This window comes from Xenopus tropicalis, chromosome 3 (genome assembly GCF_000004195.4).
Source record: "Xenopus tropicalis strain Nigerian chromosome 3, UCB_Xtro_10.0, whole genome shotgun sequence".
Taxonomy (NCBI): Eukaryota; Metazoa; Chordata; class Amphibia; order Anura; family Pipidae; genus Xenopus; species Xenopus tropicalis.
The window spans coordinates 105,849,247-105,871,423 of record NC_030679.2 but is presented as its reverse complement, the minus strand read 5'-3'; the positions used below and the strand labels follow the sequence as shown (position 1 = coordinate 105,871,423).

Below are 22,177 nucleotides of genomic sequence, written 5' to 3'. Positions count from 1 at the left end.
TTTAAAATTATCACACTCTTTGGCCCAAAAATATTTTATATTTTTAAATATATAGGTTATATTTTATCTTATATTTAAAGCTCTTATAAATTACATACACACACACATACAGTGGCTTGCAAAAGTATTCGGCCCCCTTGAACTTTTCCACATTTTGTCACATTACAGCCACAAACATGAATCAGTTTTATTGGAATTCCCCGTGAAAGACCAATACAAAGTGGTGTACACGTGAGAAGTGGAACGAAAATCATACATCATTCCAAACATTTTTTACAAATAAATAACTGCAAAGTGGGGTGTGCGTAATTATTCAGCCCCCTGAGTCAATACTTTGTAGAACCACCTTTTGCTGCAATTACAGCTGCCAGGCTTTTAGGGTATGTCTCTACCAGCTTTGCACATCTAGAGACTGAAATCCTTGCCCATTCTTCTTTGCAAAACAGCTCCAGCTCAGTCAGATTAGATGGACAGCGTTTGTGAACAGCAGTTTTCAGATCTTGCCACAGATTCTCGATTGGATTTAGATCTGGACTGTGACTGGGCCATTCTAACACATGGATATGTTTTGTTTTAAACCATTCCATTGTTGCCCTGGCTTTTTGTTTAGGGTCGTTGTCCTGCTGGAAGGTGAACCTCCGCCCCAGTCTCAAGTCTTTTGCAGACTCCAAGAGGTTTTCTTCCAAGATTGCCCTGTATTTGGCTCCATCCATCTTCCCATCAACTCTGACCAGCTTCCCTGTCCCTGCTGAAGAGAAGCACCCCCAGAGCATGATGCTGCCACCACCATATTTGACAGTGGGGATGGTGTGTTCAGAGTGATGTGCAGTGTTAGTTTTCCGCCACACATAGCGTTTTGCATTTTGGCCAAAAAGTTCCATTTTGGTCTCATCTGACCAGAGCACCTTCTTCCACATGTTTGCTGTGTCCCCCACATGGCTTGTGGCAAACTGCAAACGGGACTTCTTATGGTTTTCTGTTAACAATGGCTTTCCTCTTGCCACTCTTCCATAAAGGCCAACTTTGTGCAGTGCACAGCTAATAGTTGTCCTATGGACAGATTCCCCCACCTGAGCTGTAGATCTCTGCAGCTCCCCCAGAGTCACCATGGGCCTCTTGGCTGCATTTCTGATCAGCGCTCTCCTTGTTCGGCCTGTGAGTTTAGGTGGATGGCCTTGTCTTGGTAGGTTTACAGTTGTGCCATACTCCTTCCATTTCTGAATGATCGCTTGAACAGTGCTCCGTGGGATGTTCAAGGCTTTGGAAATCTTTTTGTAGCCTAAGCCTGCTTTAAATTTCTCAATAACTTTATCCCTGACCTATCTGGTGTGTTCTTTGGACTTCATGGTGTTGTTGCTCCCAATATTCTCTTAGACAACCTCTGAGGTCGTCACAGAGCAGCTGTATTTGTACTGACATTAGATTTACACACAGGTGCACTCTATTTAGTCATTAGCACTCATCAGGCAATGTCTATGGGCAACTGACTGCACTCAGACCAAAGGGGGCTGAATAATTACGCACACCCCACTTTGCAGTTATTTATTTGTAAAAAATGTTTGGAATCATGTATGATTTTCGTTCCACTTCTCACGTGTACACCACTTTGTATTGGTCTTTCATGTGGAATTCCAATAAAATTGATTCATGTTTGTGGCTGTAATGTGACAAAATGTGGAAATGTTGAAGGGGGGCCGAATACTTCTGCAAGTTTTTTACATTGTTTGTAACAAAATGTATAATAATATCTTCACACTTAGCTAACCAACTAAAAAAACTGTATAAGGCGAATGAGTTTTAATAATTGCTGTTATCAGGTCATCAACTGTGATCATAATGCTCTAATCAGCATAATGATCTACAGTTAATGTCTAGCCCAGGGGTCCCCGACCTCTCTTAAGGTCCCCATACACAGTAAGATCCGCTCGCTTGGAGAGATCGCCAAGCGAGCGGATCTTCCCCCGATATCCCCACCTATGGGTGGGCGATATCGGGGAGCTTGAAGTTAAAAAAAAAAAAATAATCCGATCGTTTGGCCCTGGGGCCAAACGACCGGATTATGTAGGCGGCAATGGGGCAGTCGGTTCGGGGACCGCATCAACGAGCCGATGCAGCCCCCGATCCGACTGAATCTTTTAACCTGGCCGATCGATATCTGGCCAATTTCAGGCCAGATATCCAAGGGACCAATATCGGCAGCTTCTATCGGCCCGTGTATGGGGACCTTTACTCGTGAGTAACAGTCAAATGTAAAACGACTTGGAGAGCAACACAAGCATCATCACAAGTTCATGGAGGTGCCAAATAAGGGCTAAGATTGGCTATTAGGCAGCCTCTATGCACACTCTCAGCTTACAGGAGGTTTTATTTGGTAGTAAATTGTCTTTTTATTCAACCAAAACTTGCCACCAAGTCAGGAATTCAAAAATAACTACCTGGATGGGGGCACTGAGAGCAACAGGGGGTTAGTGAGCAACATGTTGCCCCAGAGCCACTAGTTGAGGATCAATGGTGTAGCCCAACAGGTACAGGTATGGGACCCATTATCCAGAATTCGCGGGACCTGGGGTTTTCCAGATAAGGGGTCTTTCCATAATTCGGATCTCCTACCTAAAGTCTGCTAAAAACAAAACCTTATTTAAACAGTAATTAAACCCAATAGGATTGTTTTGGCTCTTATAAGGATTAATTATGCTGAAAAAGTCACCCTCGGCTTATACTCTAGGTGGGTGCCATGGGTCCCTCTAGGCTAGCACCCTCTCTCCTTTGTGTGCAAATTAGGCCACCTGCAACCAGACCCTCCAATGCCCTGGCCTAGGCTCCCACTAGCAATAATTATTTCCCCTTACATCTCCTCCGGGACTGGGTCTGCTGCCAGTTTGCCAATGAGCAATGAGCGTGGGGTAGTACTCATATTGTTTTTGTTGACCCTCTTCTCTGCTTACAGAGCTAGTTTACTGTTTTTCTTTGAAATAAATATTGAAGAATATATACCCCATTGATGCCTCAATTAGTACACTTGATAAAGGGTATTAACCCGAAACATGTCGTGTTACCACTACCCATAATAAATGTTTTGCAGTTAATCTGCTGGAGCTTTTTTTTCCTATTTTTGGATTTATGCCTCAATTAATGTAATTTTATTGGTATTTATTTTGATTATTAAAACTTAGCAGTAGCTGCTGCGTTTCCCACCCTAGGCTTATACTCGAGTCAATAAGTTTTTCCAGTTTTCTTAGGTAAAACTAGGTACCTCGGCTTATATTCGGATCGGCTTATACTCGAGTATATACGGTATTACAGAGAAAAAGGAAATCATTTTTAAAAATGTGAATTATTTGACTAAAATGGAGTCTATGGGAGATGGCCACTTCAACATGTTCTGCCTTTTATCAAAGGGAGGGGAGGCCCATTTATCAACATTATGATTTTAGTGGTTTTAGATTTTTTTGAAACCACAAATGAACTCATTTCCACTAAAGCCACAAATGTCTACTCATTTATTAAAAGAGCTGAATATAAAAAACACGAACAAATTAAAGAGCGTAACAAAAAATGAAAAAGAATATGAAATTTTCGTTCACGGGACAGCTCCCACTGATTTCTACATGACTGTGACAGCTTGTAGATGGTGTATTTTTACATTTGTGTTTTTTGTGCTTTTGACATATAATGGTGAAAAATGCACATTTTTTTTCCCACAAAGATATTGTGTTTTTAATGCAAAAAAAAACCCAATCATGGAAAAAAAATGCAACCAATAATAAATTTGCCTTTATTAAAAGTGAAATAAGTTTATATGGGCAGCGGTGACAATTGGACTGGGGAGGTTACTTGGGCCAAATATAAGCACTCACTGCTCAGTAAACGCGACATTTTTGATGTAACTTAATTTGAAAGGAGAAAAGTCTAGAAATGATCTAATCTGGTTGATGCAAGATTAGGCAAGGCTCTGTTTGTGTATCCTGACAAGTTTTCTTACTGTGAATGATCACAATTTAAAAGATCAAATAGCTACGGTAATAAAGTGCCATGTTGGCTTTGAAGGGTTTACTCTCCCAGGGATGAATTCCCTGTCACTTTTAACACTTTTCATTCAGAAAAAAACCCTTTTGATGAAAATGAACGCATAACAAACTTTTGGTTAGGAAATTTCACTTTTGTACAGTAAGGATTGCCATTCCACAATTCCCCTGGCGCTATCCGACTTCCGGTAGCATCATAATGAAACAAATTTTAGCTTTTCGCTATGACATTAATGGGAACGTTGTTGCAATTACTAACATGCAAGTAAAGTACACTGTGTCAGCACTATGAGTCACAATCATCAAACAGAATCACAAGGGGGCCAACAGCCGCCATCTGTTTTTACTATTCTTCATTAGATTGGAAATATTCTCCACGGAATTGCCATCACCTTAGGCTACTTTAGATATTTTCCAGAATAAAAAATCAAATTTAATGAAACTAATTTTAGCTTTTCACAATAACATCATATAGGAATATAGGAATATTGATACAATTATTAACATTCAAGTAACGAATTTCTTTAAGTACACGGTATCAGAACAATAAGTCATCCTCCAAAGGAACATCACAAGGGGGCCAAAAGACTGCATCTGTTTTTACTATTTTTCATTAGACTGAAAATATACTCCATGGAATTGCCATCACCTTAGGCAACTTTAGAATTTTCCAGAATAAAAATAACCCAGATTTCTTACTAGAAATGATTTTAGTTCCATACTCAAAGACCACATTCTTTGGAGTTAAGAGCACACATGTTGCTCCACGTTGAGCCATAATGCTCTGTTAAAGTTTGCTTAATCAGTTGTTTTGACAAAGATATAACACATATTGGATATAAGTCCTATAACTTCTTAAGAAAATAACCGTAAGGATAATGCTGGGATGGATGGCAGGCTTGGGCAAAGTTGGATGTGCTCTCTATGTTTCTAGGCCCCTATTCAGTGCCTCCCATTAATCCATTGAAGGAACCCATGCAAACTGGAAGTACATATCTCAATAACAAAGAAAATATACACAAATGTTCTGCTGGAATGTACCTGTACTGTGGTAAAAAGGGGCATTCTGTACTGAATTACCCACAAAAGCCAGGTAAACCTCAGCTGGGCACTGTACACATATCTTGTTTGGCAAATTAAGTGCAGTTCTGTTTTTCTTGATTTTAAAGGTCGCAGGTTTATGGATTTCAGCTTTGCCACTTCAACTACTTCAATCACTGCCAGTGACTTTGCATGATAGACCCTTATCCACTGAAGAGTTGTCTTTGCTGGTGGAAGCCCTGCATCATGAAAGACTGTCTTTCTGTATCATCAACAGTCCTTTATCAGCAATAGTACTGGGACTCCCCTTGCTTCTCCTCCAAAATCCCACCATAGACTGGATCATGGTTAAGTTTCTGCTATAGATATTGCCTTCAACATTGTCTGCCTGCCCACCCCTCGGACAGTTTCCTGTACCAAGCTCTGCCAGTTACCCAAAAAGACCTGCCTCTAATACTGACTTAAAGCCCACTGATACCAATGATTATTGCCTGTTCATATGTCTTCATTAGGCTACACTACCTTTAGTACACCGCCTACCCTGACTTCTGCTTGGACTGTGACCATCCTCAGTTGGCAGTCTTGTTATCGAACTTTTGCCAGCCTTGCCTGTCCGCATGTTCCTACCTTGCCTTCCCTGCCTGTTCCAGTGCCTGTTTCTGTTTTTTGTTCTATTCTTCATAATTTGCCTGCCTTGTCTAACCTGTCTCTACCTTAACAATGTGTAACCCTTAACTAGGGTTAATAAGTTAATTATAACTGTGTATTACAAGGTAATCAGTAGAATCAGAATATATTTATTTTTTCTGAATATTTCTTAGTTGAGGATGTACTCAAGGTTTGTTTTTTGTTTTTTTGGGGCCAACAAAAAGCATCCTTACTTGAATGGAATGTAAAAAGGCTTACCAAAGCAGATTTGATTTTAGTTATAACTAAAAAAAAGAAGCAACATCTTTAAGATGTAGAGCTCTTCCAACTGATTAAAATGCCATTTTTGTGGGATATGTTTGTCATATATAAAAGGTCTCATAGCTCCTTCTCCTTGTGGACCCTGGACAAATGCCTCTTTTATCCATTTATTAAAATGACCCTGGTGGTATTTAATTTGTAAGGAATAGTATTTTTGTGTATGTTATTTTGTTTTAAAGAAGCCTTGCCTTTAGTTATAAAGCTGTTGTATAGGTGCATTTACTTTTATGTAAATTGATGTATTGGTTATGGTATGCACAAACTTTACTTATTCTTTTGTTAAACTAAAGTTAGAGAAGATTAGCACCTAGATTATTGGGTTTATCTCCTAGTCTTTTGGGAACAAAGCAATATAAAATGTGTAGTGATGTGCCTTCTTCTATTGTGAACACTAGAAATACACAAGATGGACATCAAGCTTAAACTGTTTAATGACAACTGCATTTTACTGTATTTTTATATCCCTGAAATACTATAAAAATACTAACAAACTATTACTGTATCTGGATAAGATTGGGAGTGGGTACTGAAGCCTGAAGGTTTTACTTTGGTTTGCAAGAGAATAAAAGCCCATTCAGACTTTTCAGAACTGCAGTTTTACCAGTGGTGCAGATAAAGGAACTGACACTAAACCCAGGAGACATGCAATGCTCCTCAGTTAGCTTCTTAAAAGAGACGGACCTGGCCTACCTGAGTGAAAAGCTCAATGTATATCAGCAGTACTGATTATTCAAAAGACATTTTCGTCTGTCCGTGCTCTCATTGTATACACAGAGAAAGAAGTTGGCTGCACTTGTGAGAAAACTGTTGTTTGCATTTGTGAGCACACTGAATTCTCTGAGACCGTGGATCAGTGTGAAGTCTGGAACATGAGGGTCAATGCCTCCATTGAAAAGGGGAAGGTTCCCTCCCTTGAGCCAGCTTCATCTACAATCCAAACTAGTATGCTAGGGAGACCTGAAATAATAACTTTACACTTCCTGTGAAGAAAACAGACTTCCTTCAAACAATTACAGCATGTGTTTTATGTATAAGAAATAGAAAGAACTTTCTAAAACGTTCAGATGAAGTGATTATTATACTAAGGATGTTTTTCAAATGAAATAACCACAACTGATACACTGCAGAGGAACGTTCAATGAAAAGAGTAAACTGCGTTGAGCCAAATATTCTGAATTACAATTGTGAACTATCAATGACCTGTGCCTAAAACTCAAGAGTTTATCTGACCCCTATTCTAATTACAAGTGCTCTGTTTAGTCTCCGTTTTTAAATAGTTCAAATCATATGATGTCATTTATAATGCTTTTATATTGTATTTTACTTGACCATAAAGCCAAAATCTCAAACTAGAAATGATTTTACCATTTCAGAGGTTTATCACTGTCCCGGATTAAAATGAGGAAAGCAGATGGTTTCACACGTTACATGCCAGTGGCGAAATGTAATAGAACTCCAATATTATTTCCAAAACCATACTGAAAAAGGTTTCTGAAAATATAATAACAATATAGACAACAAATATAGTGGGATATGGCACAATCCAGGATCAGACTGCTGTAAACAGGTGCATTATTTAAAATCAAAATCACTTTTCCCTTCTCTGCTAATTTACACAATGTTCTAGATATTAGGGCGCATAGCAGAATTTAGATAAATCCTTATGGGCTTATGAAGAACAGAAATACTTTTAGGTGAGTCATGGGAGGGTTTCTTTTCTCTACACCTGCAGCAAACTCTGGATTTTAAATGGAGAGTGCGTTGCCAATTATATACTTCAATAGTTCCTGAGGTATTAAAATCACAAAAGCATGACGCTCAGACGGAGGGTTTTGAATCACTGAGATAAAAGAAAATATTAATCCCCCAAATTCTTTAAAAAAAAAAAAAAAAGTTTACTACTTGTGACTTAGAATTTGTATGCCTTTTTAAAATTGCTTAAATTTTAGCTTTTTTTTTCACTGTTATTTTGATCTTAATGGGATAACACCTACTGTTGGATAACCTTTAGAATGTACGTAGGATGACCCTTTGATCTCTTATGTGGATGATTTCGAATCTGCACTTGGCCACAGTAAATTCAGCGACAAAGGAATTGTTGGCACGTGTTAAAAGCCAATACCAGCGTGCATTCTGATATGAAACCATGTCAGTCTGGCTTCATTCACTTTTCTAATCAACTGCACCTTTGCAGGTTTTAGAAATGATGCCAATAACTCTTTTTTAAACCTGGCTATATTCCTGGAGTAACACGGTGTTCTTACATTTTAGAATGACCTCTACACACCCCAATAAATTAAACCATTACTGGATGTTCCAAAGCCTTAAGCACAGTTAAATATTGTATTACATAGAATAGCCCATGCCATTTTGTAAAAATGCAAAAATGCCTCTCTTTTGGCTTTATTTTAATATATATGCCTGTGTTTGTTTGTATTATTTATGAATAGCTCAACTGTTAAAGGGCTTATTTGTAATACTATACATTTTCTTATAGTGATACTTGACAGGGGAAATAGCTCTAAAAAATAGAAATATCTAATTTTACTTATTTAAAGCATATTTAGGCCACACGATTATTTTAAAATGCATTGAGTTCTTACAAGCAGGAGTGTATTCTTCATAATTAAAAGTCTTGGTAATACCTGCATGGAATTAGAGTGGCCCTGACCATGTTGTGATGTATGCTTTGCCACACAAAATCTACCAGTATCTTCAGTTACAACTCATCAAGACACCTTCCAGAACAACTAAGATGTATCACATGCTGTGAAGTACACATGGATTTCTGGCTCAAGGATTTCTTGGCATACCTTGGATTTAGAGTTATTAAGTTGGATTCCGATTTGTTATTTTGATACAAAGGGCTAAAGATAATATAAACTCTTTTGGAATACTTATTCCCAAGCAGTTGAAAATATTTTGTCATTTAATAAAAATAAGCTCCATGATTCCATCTAACTATCTGGAATATCTGATTTGGGATAGCCACTACTCTATCTGTATCAAACAGTATTGTCAACTAGCTGGATAAGGGTTTGCCAAAATAATAAATGTATGGCTCAGTGAGGGTTAGTAGGAATCAGACAATTATTAATTTATTTATTTCTTCACTTACTCCATATATCCTATGACCTAGGTGGTCATAACCTGAGTAAAATGTTTAGGGAAGTGAACGCAATTTAAATTTGAAGATTCAGATGTAGACCCACACCCACTCAGGTGCCAAAGCTCCAAGCCTCGTGTTAGCAGGGGAGAGCACTAAAGTTCCCTATCTTCAATTGTGAACAAACATGACAGCATCCATTAGGCAGTAGCTCACCCAAATAATATAGTGATCTGGGTGCCAATGCTCCCAACCTGTAGCTAATGGGAGAAGCTGCAGATTTGAATATGCAGGAGGCATGTACCAGAGAAAAGTTAATATCATTTATTCCAAATTAAAACTGCCTGATATGTATTGTTTTCAGGGAATATAATCATAGGCTCTCATAGCCACATGAGTGTTTAAACTTTGAAAGACTTGAGGCTTGGTGTTATCTGTAATGCAGACTACCATGTCTTAAAGGAATACCCCCAAACAATGTAGGTCTTTATAAAAATATATGGCATAAACAGCTCATATGTAAACCCCTGCTTCATCTAAATAAAATATTTTCAGAAAAATAACTTTTTCAGTGCATCATTGGGTACTCTTAAGTAGAAAATTGCCATTTAAGTACTAAGGCCCACCACATGGGATCATATTATTAACAAGGCACACAAACAAACCAAGGGCACACATACTGTATCCTGTATGTTTGGCCTCATCAGGGAATGAATAAACAGAGTTCTGTCTTTTGCTTCCATACTTTTTCCTGTAACAGTTAGAGCTGCATTATTTCCTGTCAGGTGATCTCTGAGGGAGCACAAGGCAAAAGATGTAAAAGGGCAATATTTACTGATATATATACTGTATATATATATATTGCAGTTTGTAAGATTCTTTAATAGGACAATTGACATGATATAAATGATTTGCTGGTTAAGTCTTCATTCTGGGGGTATAGATTTCCTTTAAATGGAATCACGAAAATTAACATTTTATATAAGGATCATCTTATGAAAATAAGAAACCTTCTAAATATAATCAATTAAAACGTTTTTATCTTTTTTGAAAGAAGCAATTTAATCTTCAGTATACCTGAACAGTCTCAACATTCTGTCTCTCTTCATGCAGAAGTCAGAGTCAGTTTCTGATTGACTGACTGTTCCTTTTACCCAAAGGCTCTTTCAAAATAACCAACTCTGATACTTATCCTGCTTCTCTACATAAATGATTTTCATTGGTGTTGTTTTATTTAAAACTGTTAGCTCACACACATCTTTTAGTCAAAAAGAGCCCCCAAAGGTGTATTAGATCTAACTGTCAATCAAAATCTGACTCCAACACCTACATGAAGCGAAAATGAAGAGGGGGGGATAGTGAGGAGCAACTGATTATTTTTGACTGATTATACTTAGAAAGTTTCTTGTTTTCATGAGGTGAAGCTCAAACTTTCATTTTCAATAGGATAGTTTTGCCAATAACATGTATTCATGGGAAACTTACCTGCCATATTTACAAAGAGTTTTCAGGATAAATGGTTTCCAGGTAAAATATGGAATGTGCTTAATTCTATTTTGAGCTTGTAAAATAATTTCTGACTAAAAGTAGGAATATCTATGTCTATGAAGATTTTCATTCATCCAGGTCATGGTATATCTAGTATAAATAAATTTAAAGCAACTGGATTACTTAACAAGTCTAGGAATATCTATGTTTATGGTAATAATTAAATGTCTTTATACCTGAAGAAACATGGATTTTACATCATCTGTTAAAAGGTGGAAGTGAAGACAAAACACATACTAATAACCTAGCTAAACATTTCAAAATGTAATGTAATATAAACATTTTTAAAACACTTCTTTAAGATAGAAGCCTTGGCTTTAATGCTGAAATGAGATTGAAATGTCTATATGCTTATACTGGCCAATGGCCATGACTAACAATGCAATAAATAAGGAGTGTGTATTCTCCCAGTAACTTGCTGAACATGCCAAGGGTATAATTATAGCCCATCAGTAACAATTTTTAGTTGGCATCTGCAAAAAAAGCAGGTTTTATATTCCTTTTAATTACAGAGTAATATGAAGGTTTGCCCCTTTTCTGTAAAAAAATCAAAAGCAAGTTTTAAAACAAGCCAAGTTAATATCAGGTCTACCAAGATTCTGTCATTAATGTAAACAAACATTATCAGGTTCTTTCTTCTCTATTGGCTTATGTTACCTTCTTACACTGAAGAAAAAATATCTTTACGCAACCAGTAATGGGAAATGCCTAATTTAAAAGCAATTATGTATTGCCCTTCAACATTTAAGCACCTAATCAATTGTTAAACCAAGACCTAAAATGTTTCCATCCAGGAAAATAAGTGGCAAGCTATAGAATTTGATATTTTGATTATTTTGGTTGAAAAATAAGAAAAAAGCAACAATGAGTAGCATTACTGACTTTTTATGCTGGGGTCCTGGGTTTGATTCTGAGTTGGTTTGTTCCAAAATGTATGATTTGTATTATATTCTCTCTGGTTTGTTAAGAAAATATAAGCAGTACAGCTTCTATTCATATAAAGGAACACACACCAATCAACCTTATTTAAAGGGGTTTGACAGAAAACTTCATAAACTCCAAAAAGCAGCATTTAGAACCTAATACTGGAAACTGATACCATGACATAACAACATTAAGAAACACAATATAAGAATATATTAGGTATGATCCAGTGTTGGATTGACCTTGTGAAAGGAAGCCAAAGAATTCATAAAGAAAGACTCACAGAGAGCATGAAAACTAAGCCTGGACACAGAATCAAAGACACAGGCACTAAGAAATGTAAGCCTGGACTCAGATACAAAGGCGCAGACACTAAGAAATTTTAGCCTGGATTCCGATTCATAGACACGGCAAGTAAGAAAAGCCTGGACTCAAATGGAATACAAATGGAAATAGCTCTTAGACATCTGCCTCCCAGACATTATAAAGTTGATATAAATTGCCCTATAGTATATTATGCAAAAGTATCTCTACCATCAAAACAGGCAGCATTTTGAGTCGCAGCTGATTTAAAATAAATACGATTATTCTATATCACAAGAGAATGTAAATTTCCAGCACATGAGTCTATTAAAGGAATCAAAGAAAGAAAGAAACAAAATAATGTTGTACAGTCATTTCAAAATCCGTTTGTGAATAGAGTTCTGAGACCGCACATGCCTGTCCCCCTAATAGTTAAGGAAAAAGGTAGATCATTCCACATAGAATTATCTTGTGTGAGCTGAGATCTGGGAGATCATATGCAAGTCCCACTGATAGTTAAGAGAAAGAATAGATCATTTCCACAAGGTTATCCAGTTTCCCAGTTCCCTGGTCTGCTGAATATAACACCCCTTCAGTGTAGATGGATACTTACAAACCCTCATTGGAATGACAGCATTTCAAAGAAATCAGCGCAGCTAGTTAAAAGGAACCTTTCCTTCTCTGCTGACCTCTTCACCTAAATGGTAAATGTAAAAGTGCAGGGACCAAAAGTGTTTAAACTTGCACTCACATGATGAATTATAGTAATGAATAAAAGCCATTGCCATTTGTCTATGACATCAATCCAAATGGGACACCAGGAAAGTCGAAATTGAATAACCTTGTGTAAAATGATGTATCTCTTCCTTTTATTATCAGTGGGACTTACTCTCTCAGATCTCAGCTCACACTGGATATATTTGTGTAAAAAAAAGATGAAATACTAATTATGGGCGATGAAAACTCCCCTACAGTTGCACTCTGTGCTGCTCAATCATACCTGCCTTGTATTCCAAACTGAGCACTGATGCACCCACTGATGCAGGAAGTGATAGCACCAGGGTTTCCTCAGTGACCTGCTTCAATCTGCATAGTTCAGTTGCACCAAAAGTACTGGGCGCACATGTCATGCAAGAGAATTGCCTGTTTGTGTCAGTCAAGAGAATTGCCTGTTTGTATCTGCAATGACACAGGAGATGTGGGGGAAAAAACATGGCCATTTGCGCATTGTGTATCGGTAAGTGAATGCGCCCTCATGTCTCCCCGAGAGACCCATACTGCATTAGGATTTGGTTGCATAACGGGGTCTGAGGGCATCAAACGGCCACTACACATGTCCCTGATTAACATACTACTTACTGCACACATTTGGTACCCAAGTGTTGAGGTCAGGAAAAGCAAGATGATCCTTATCTTTATCTCTTTCGTTTTTCATTTTTATCTACTTTTCATTTTAGAACAAGGATTATATAACATGACACTTTATCTATATCTGTGTTTACATAGGGGTTATCCTTGAACACAGGGGGTGCAAGAGCACTAAGGGGTTCAAGAGCTCACCCCTTAGTACTTAAGCACTTGCACCCTCTGCACGCTGCACTGAGCACTGAATGGGCAGCAGTAAGGGCAGGGGTGCCCACCCTGACGCAGCCTGCCTTGTTTGTCTAACTGGCATGCAAGGTAGGGGTAGGTGAACTTTGCACTCTCTGGCTTTGCAACTAAGGCCTTATATCTTCAGTTTCAGCTAAAGTAACACCATGAATATATAATGCCTAATGAAAACATGTACTGTTTAAATGTTAAAATCTAGAAAGCTTGTGTTCTTACATATATTACTTATTAACCATTAGCCACTAAAATCACCCATGCTGTGAAGAGTAGGAACCACAAAATATGAATAGTACACACAAATATTTACTTCAGGCCCCTTCAGACACTACACATAACCTTCATGTGTGTTGTAATGCCCATAAAAGTTAACGTTAAGTTAAATGCACAAAACCATACATTTTGGGAAACAAATAATTGGTCTACAATTATTTGTTTCCCAAAATGTATGGTTTTGTGCAATTGCTTCCCAGTCTTTATACTGCCTTGTACAGTAAGTTGATTAGGTTTCTCAGCTTCAAAATAATTCTGCTGCCTGAAACATACAAACAAGATTTTAGCTTTTCCCATTACTCATTCACCACCGTTTCCGGTGCAGCAAAGCTAAGCCCTATCACTGAAGATTCATTTAATTTCACTGTTATAAGGGTATAATATTTGTCGAGCAGCACCTAGTTAATCTTATGATATCATTATCAGCGCCATCTGAGTTAAACCAACAAAAAAAAACCCCATTCCACGCAGACTGCAAAGCAGAGAAACCCACGTCAGGGGATCGGCATGTTTGTTTAGATGAGTAAAGGGTCAAAACACCTACGGAGACATTTATAGTTTGAGCCAGAGAAATGTCACGGCTTGGACAGATTATGTAGCAATAATTGTGCCTGTGCACTGTGTCTGGGCTTCTTTCTGGATGAAAATCACTGCTCCTTATGTGGTGAAAATGAGCTAGGGAAAGGCAGAAAGCCTTTTTATGGCATACAGAGAAATATGGCCGCCCTATGATGATATGACTCTGCAACATGTCATGCGATGTACATGTCACTGTAGCCAATGTAATTGTTACAATATTTAGTATATTTACATTTTATATTTTTTTTTTATTGTAGTTATCCTAAAAATGTGAGTTTTGTGATATGATGTGTTTGCTCTTTGAATTATATGAGTAAACATTGCTTTGCATTAGTCGAGCTCCATCTGCAGAAAACACAGCATTATTGTTTATCTTCGCATGAGAAAAGTTTAATGTGTATTAATGTTAATCATTTTCTTTGCAATCGACCAACCAAGTTGTACTGTATATTGGTAAATAAATTATGGCACATTCCAAAGAATAATTTGTTTTTTTGGCAGAAGTTTCAGTACCTAATCAGATCAGAGGCCACTTTTTATGTTGCAATGCAGCAGAGTTGTATTTCACAGTCTATTACAATTATTTTATTTTCTCAAACAGTAACATCTTGTCCACAGGCCACAGGCAACAGGTTAGTGGTCCCCTTCTCATGAAGCTGCATCTGGATTTTAAGGTGCCGGGGGGGGTTGGTAATGCTGGAAGCTGTCATTAGGGTGGACATTCTACTGAGACTTAAATCAGAAACTACTAATATTTTCATATTTCATTTTTGAGCAAAAGAGAATTTCTTTTGCACAATTCCTCCCTCCCTGACTTCTGCTGGCTATGTTGCCCTCTAGCGTTTGATACCCAGCAGAACTGGAACTAAGTAGAAGAGGCAGCTGCCTAGGGCACTCAATTTCAGAGGGAGCACTCAGCAAAGCCTTGTCCTGGTTACCCATTCAGCTCCTGATTTATATATAAATTTGCAGGAGCACACTGTTCATGTATAAACTGGCACAGGAATGGGTAGCAGGTCGTAGATTAGAGGGAGGGAAGGGGGGATATATATATATATATATATGTATATATATATATATATATATGTATATATATATGGGACCTGTTATCCAGAATGGTTTGGGACCTGAGATTCTGGGTGAAGGGGCTTTCTGCAATTTGGATCTCCATACCTTTTGTCTACTAAAAAATAATTTAAATATTAAACATTAAATAGGATTGTTTTGCCTCCAATAAGGATTAGTTATATCTTAATTTGGATCAAGTACAAGGTACTGTTTTATTACTATAGCGAAAAGGAAATATTTTTATTTAAAATTTGAACTATTTCATAAAATGGAGTCTATAAGAGATGGTTTTCCCGTAACTCAGAGCTTTCTGGATAATGGGTTTCCAGATCAGATCTGGATCCCATACCATATATATATGCAAAACTACTGTAAATATATAATGCACTTCAAGTACTTTTCCTACTGCTCTTAAATAAGTGATATGAACGACATACAGTATTTCTTCAACCAATAGCTGCACTTAGAAAAGCATAGCAATTATAATGTAAAAAGAAACTGGTCATATTTTCCTTAGTAAAAAAAACCAAGCCAGGGTGATGACTGAAAATTACTTCTGCAAGCAGTGTCAGTTTTATGGCCCATTTAATTGGCTGATATCACGAACCTCATGTATTTGCTGACAAAGCAACGCCAGGCGAAAGTGCCAACGATGAAATGGAAAACCCCTCTGCTCTTATATTTTTGGCTGGTGCTCAGTTTATTGAAAAAAAAGAGAGCGAGAAAGTGTTGGCCACGGAGCCATGCAAAAATGTCATGATTTCAAATGGGTCATGTAATAACCATTTGAAAGGAATAACTGCAGACTAATACTGCATATAATGTTCACACTTCCCAATGCAGGTTGCTGTAAGAGATGAAAATAAAGCCATGCAGGCTGTGTGCCTATGCTGAAAACTTCTTTAATTGAATTATATACAAATAAATCTTACTTCAGATTACTTCTTCCTCAGCCCTATGCTATTTACAAAACATTAGCTTTCAGTTAAAATGATGTGTGTTTATCATTCATTTTACTGGAACTCTTTATTTAATATGAAATGTACAACAGGCAAAAGCTGCTACACCCCCAGTCTACCCCCCAGTAGAGACACGTGCTGCATACACGACATTTCAGGCCTCCACACAATGGGGCTAATTCACTAAAGTGCGATAACGCTTATCGCATGCTTTTTTGCTTTAAACGGGACAGAGCGTTTCAGAGGATGGCTGCAGCACGTGAGAATGACCCCTGTTTGTTTGTTTATAAATTAATTGTTATGCTGTACAGGGCTGCATACATAAGTAGCGCTATATAATTTAAATACAATTTATTAAATAAAACTAAGTCTTCTGGTTTTGCTTAGGAGAGAAACGTTATCTCTAGTCTTTGCTAAAGAACACCAGTAATACCAAAAGATTTTTTTTGTATCTTTTAAATGTTTCTCTTGATTGTCACCGACAATCAACAGCAATTTCTGCATTCATGTCCTCTCATTGCCTAAAAAATCAACATGGACAAAACTGAGCTGGTCATCTTCCCATCTTCCAACTCCCTGCCTGACATCATTGTCTGCGTGGAAAATAATAATATAACCCCAATTCCGCAAGTTCTCTGTCTAGGAGTCACATTTGACTCTCATTCATTTCCCACATTCAAATACTCTCTAAATCATGTTGGTTTCACCTCAAAAACATCACCCGCATTCGACCCTTCCTTACTCATGAGACAAAATTCTCATCCACGCCCATGTCATATCTTGTCATATCTACTCAAAACTCATACACCTCTCCTTCGGCTCCACAAGTGCTGCCCCTCTCTGCCAGTCCCTACACTGGCTACCTATCATGTACAGGATTCAATTTAAGATTTTTGTACTCACCCACAAAGCACTCACAGTTGCCGCACCACACTACATAACCACCCTAATCTCCAAGTACACCCCCAGATGTAACCTTCACTCTGCATATGACCTGCTTCTCTCGTTCTCACTCATTTCCTCCTCTCACTCACTCAGGACTTCTCACGTGCTGCAGCCATCCTCTGAAACGATCTGTACCGTCCAATCAGACACTTTTAAATGGTCTCTTAAAACTCACCTTTTCATTCAAGCCTATAACCTAAGCCAGTGATCCCCAACCAGTGGCTTGTGAGCAACATGTTGCTCCACAACCCCTTGATGTTGCTCTCAGCTGATGTTGCTCTCAGTGTGCATAGAGGCTGCCTAATAGCCTATCTTAGCCCTTATTTGGCACCTCCTTGAACATTTATGATGCTTGTGATGATGATGCTCCAAGTCTTTTTACATTTGAATGTGGTTCATGAGTAAGAAAGGTTGAGGATCCCTGACCTAAGCCCTCAGTAACTTGATTACCTGCTGAACATTCTCTTTGCTCACACACTCACTAACCACTGGTTTTCACCTCTTACTCTGCACTTAATGTCACTTTACAAACTAACATGAACTCTACAATCACACTGGTTACCCTGACCTTATGTCTCAGTCACTCTCCCTCTTAGAATGTAAGCTCTTGTGAGCAGGGTCCTCCCCCTATTGTCTCCAAATAATATCCAAATGTAACTGTAAATCATTTTTTGGGAATTGTTTATATGTACCTTTTAACTGTTTGGTCTTGTTGTACCCTGTTCTCTGTAAATTGCTGCGTGAAATGACAGCTCTATATAAATAATAATAATAATTGATGGTTAGTTGGCAGAAGTGGCCAACAGGTGGCACTGTTGTTGAAATTTTATTATATAAGTAGCCTAAAATATGCTCATTTCTTGAAATCTAGAAAACAAATAATTAATGTGCAATGCAAAAATGCTTGGAAGAGTACTCTGAGCTTTTATACATTAATTAATTTTTAGGGTTTACATTTCCCTTAAGTCATAAGTGTTATTTATGATCAATACATAGCACTTCTGGATGAGGTACAGGGTAGTAGCAGGGGGGATGCTTAGGTGCATTCCCTGCCTAACCCTCACTAATAAAGCACAGTCAGCACTGTATTAGTAAAGTAAATTGCAGGTATTATGCTCCAAAATAGAGCGCAGAGGCCTGCAGCTATTTGGACAATGCACCATGCAGTGGATTTATGCACCATGGAGAGCATCAAATTATGTGAACACTGATTTTTGCCAATATGTTTTTTGTTTTTTTTTTACCCTTTTTTACCTTTCACGTAAAAATGCACTGGTCTGGGAAAAAAAGCACAGAGCCAACATTTTTTTCTCGTTTCTCAGGCCTCAGAAACTGACTCCACCTCTAACGCATTGGCCATACTGTAAGTTTTACAAGGCATACAAAAAAATTGCTGAAATTAAGAGAATGTTTCACAAATTGCATAAAAAGTGTAATTTATCTAGAAATCAGCAATTCATGGATCACATTAGGAGAAGGCAAGAGGTGAGTAACTTGTGCTGGGAGTGGTATGTATTATGAGTTTAGCAAGAAGTTATGGAAAAAGTAAATAGAGATCAGCTTGCAGGATGGATTGAATTAAAATATTCTGTAATGATGGAGTGTCGTGATCACTAAATGTCACCATAATTACATGGAAAAAGAAAACAATCGACTCCTGGTTGAGACATTGTAGATCATTAACAGATAAAGCTCCCCAATATTTAAAGAGCAAGTTCACCTTTATATTAACTTTTAGCATATTATATGAGGCTACACTTTATTTTGTATGATTTTGAAGCATTAGACTTCTCATTCTGCCTGTAACTAAAAATGGTTTTGGACTGTATAATTCACTGACCCAAGCAACCAAAAACAGAATGGATTTTATTACTATTTTTAATTACAAATTTTAATGAATCCCTGGCAACAGATAATATTTTATATAACAAGCCTAAGAAGAAAAAATGGAAATAATTAAAAACTGCCCTAAATAAAAATCAAGACTAACTAAACTTCTGATTTCTGCTGTAAACACCGCGCTAAAAGCTAATAGCAATAAGGTGAAATGCCCCTTTAATCGTGCATATACTTCAGTAAAATCTAAAGGTTTCCAAATGCTTACCTGGCAAATGCCGCTGATGCACATATCTGGGGAATCTGTATTACAGCGAGTGCCATCAAGTACTTTGGGAGCGAGTTCCACCACTAAGTTCTTCCCCACCGCTTGGCATTTGAGAGCACAAGGGGCTGAAGCATCATTGTAGACTGGCTGCCACTCATAATATTGTCCCTGGTATTTAACATCATTATGTGCCGAACACTGCTGTGCTCTGAAATCCCCAACATCAGATGGGCAATCCTGAAAATACCAAATAAAAAGTCTATTTATATCAAAACATGACATTGTCTGTTCATACAAAGTATTGGAAATATGCAAAGCAACAGAGGAATGGAGAAAACGTCCAGGGCTGTATGTAGGTCTGATGCTGCCCTAGGCAACTCTAACCTCCCCAGTAGGGTGACTAGATCACAAGAAATTTCTGGGACATGTTTAATAAATGCATATTGCAGAGCTCTACGGATTGCATTTACCATATATACTCGAGTACAAGCCTAGTTTTTCAGCACCCAAAATGTGCTGAAAAAGTCAGACTAGCACCCTCTATCCTTTGTGTGCAAATTAGGCCACCCGCAACCAGACTCACCCAGTGCCCTGGCCCACTCCCAAATTCATCTTCATCTACCATCACCACCTGTCCCATTCTACACTAGACATTGCACTTTATATTCTATATAAACTATATATAGTTTGAAGGATTTTAACTCTTTGTGTTTTAGCTTGGTTACTGATTCAGCTAAGAGGGTAGTACTCTTAAGGTATCATTGTTGATACCATATTGTTTTTGTTGACCCTCTTCTCCACTTACAGAGCTAGTTTACTGTTTTTCTTTGAGATACATATTTAAAAACATATACTCCACTGATGCCTCATTTAATGTAATTTTATTGGTATTTATTTTGATTATTGCAGCAGTAGGTGCTGCATTTCCCACCCTAGGCTTAGACTCGAGTCAATACGTTTTTTCAGTTTTCTTAGGTAAAATTAGGTACCTCGGCTTATATTCAGATCGGCTTATATTTTAAAAAGTGTTGGTCATTAATTAACACCAGGCAAATTTACACCTGGGCAGTAATCCTTTGCAGCCAATCAAATTATTGTTTTCATGGTCATTCCTGCAGCTGGGAAAAAGCTAAACACTAATAGGCTGCTATGGGTTACTGCCCAGTTGCAAATTTGCCAAATGTTGATAAATGCCCCCAAGTGTGTGTTTAGAGATGTCACCAGCTTTAATTGGCACATGGTGCTAGAGGGATGCATCAAGTCAGGTACCTGAAGGTAACCACAGATTACTCACAAAGAAGTCAGGATTTGGGTGGATTTGTCCATGGGTACTCAGCAGAGGGACTTGGGCAGGCTGTGGGCAGCAGAAAAGCATTATTTAAAGAAACTGAGCCCACTCCAGTGATCCATCCTGTTAGTGATGTCACTTCCTGTTCCCACCCCCCACAACCAAAATCCCTTTACTTTTTTTAGACTTCCGGTGGTGGAAGGAGGAAAAGGGTTTTCCCCTATAGGATAAGTAGTACAAACTGGTAGTAGAGTCACCTTTTGCAGCAAACTCAGTTAAGTCTTTTGCGGCTAAATATGTATCAGCTTTACACACTGTTCAGGACTGATTTTGGCCCACTCTTTGGACAGATTTGGTCCAGGTTGTCAAGGTTTGTCCGGTGCTTGCGAACATCCATGTTCAAATAGTGCCACAGATTGTGAGTTGGGGGGGGTAGACTGGACTTTAGCAGGACATTTTGGTCGCCACTCAAGTATTACTTTGAAAACAAAATCTTTGCAGATTTTCCATGTTTTTTGCACTTCATCCTTCTATTTTGAGAAGATGCCCAGTCCCTGATGATGAAAAGCAGCCCCACTGAATGATACTACCTGCACCATATTTCATCACTTTAGCCTTGATCTTAATCTAATTAAGAATTAGTAGAACTATTTGAAACTGAATAACCTAGAGCAAATCTGCCTAAAATAATGGGCCAAAATGACTCCCAGACAGTGAGAAAAACATACTTTTCCTAAAAACTTCAATTCCTGCAAAAGATACAAGGCCTGTCATTTGGAGCTTTCTGGATATTGGGCTGCTGGATAAGGGATCCCATACTTATTTTTTCATAAAACATATAAATTGAGAATGGAGAATGCTCACAGTGGGTAGTGCTATCTGACTACTGAGTACATGCCTGCACATCTGGAAAACATTGACTTTATTCTTTTGGAAAATCAGAATAAACTAACCAGATCTCAACCAACCTTCTAGCTGGTAATTTAAGCTGTATCCTAACACTAACTGGCGATGTTATATTTAAGTAATGTTCTACATCAGCTTAATGCAGGTGTCTGTTTCTTAGCCAGGAGATAATAAATGTGCTGTAACTGTTTATCTACCAGATGAAAGCCAGGATGTGGAGAGAAAAGTCCAGCTGACAAGGGGCCTTCTCCCATGCATGTTGTGGAACATAATCCTATGAAAATATAGGCAGATGGAAAGCACTTTTCTTATCTAATTATAAGGGCAGTAATATTTTAAACACATGGAGCAACAATTGTGCAGCACAGGCCACAAATGCTCCTGAATAATCTGAATAATTAATGCACATTGCAATAAATGATAACTAAACTTTAAAGAATAAGTAAGCCTTTTATTTTAAAATCCCCTAAAAGGGCTCTAAGCAGCCCCCTGAATAACATACATTTCACCCTGCATTCAGTCTAATTTTCA

At 37.9% G+C, this 22,177-nt stretch overlaps 1 protein-coding gene across 4 annotated transcripts in view; it reads right to left on the bottom strand.

Annotated features, from left to right (window-relative positions):
• adamtsl3 (ADAMTS like 3) overlaps positions 1 to 22,177 on the bottom strand; it is a 283,620-nt gene that overhangs the window by 96,606 nt on the left and 164,837 nt on the right. For all 4 annotated transcript variants that reach the window (XM_031899211.1, XM_031899210.1, XM_004912620.3 and 1 more), the window contains one exon: positions 19,453 to 19,689. In XM_031899211.1, the coding sequence (XP_031755071.1) occupies positions 19,453 to 19,689 (237 nt within the window). The remainder of the gene's footprint in view (positions 1 to 19,452; positions 19,690 to 22,177) is intronic.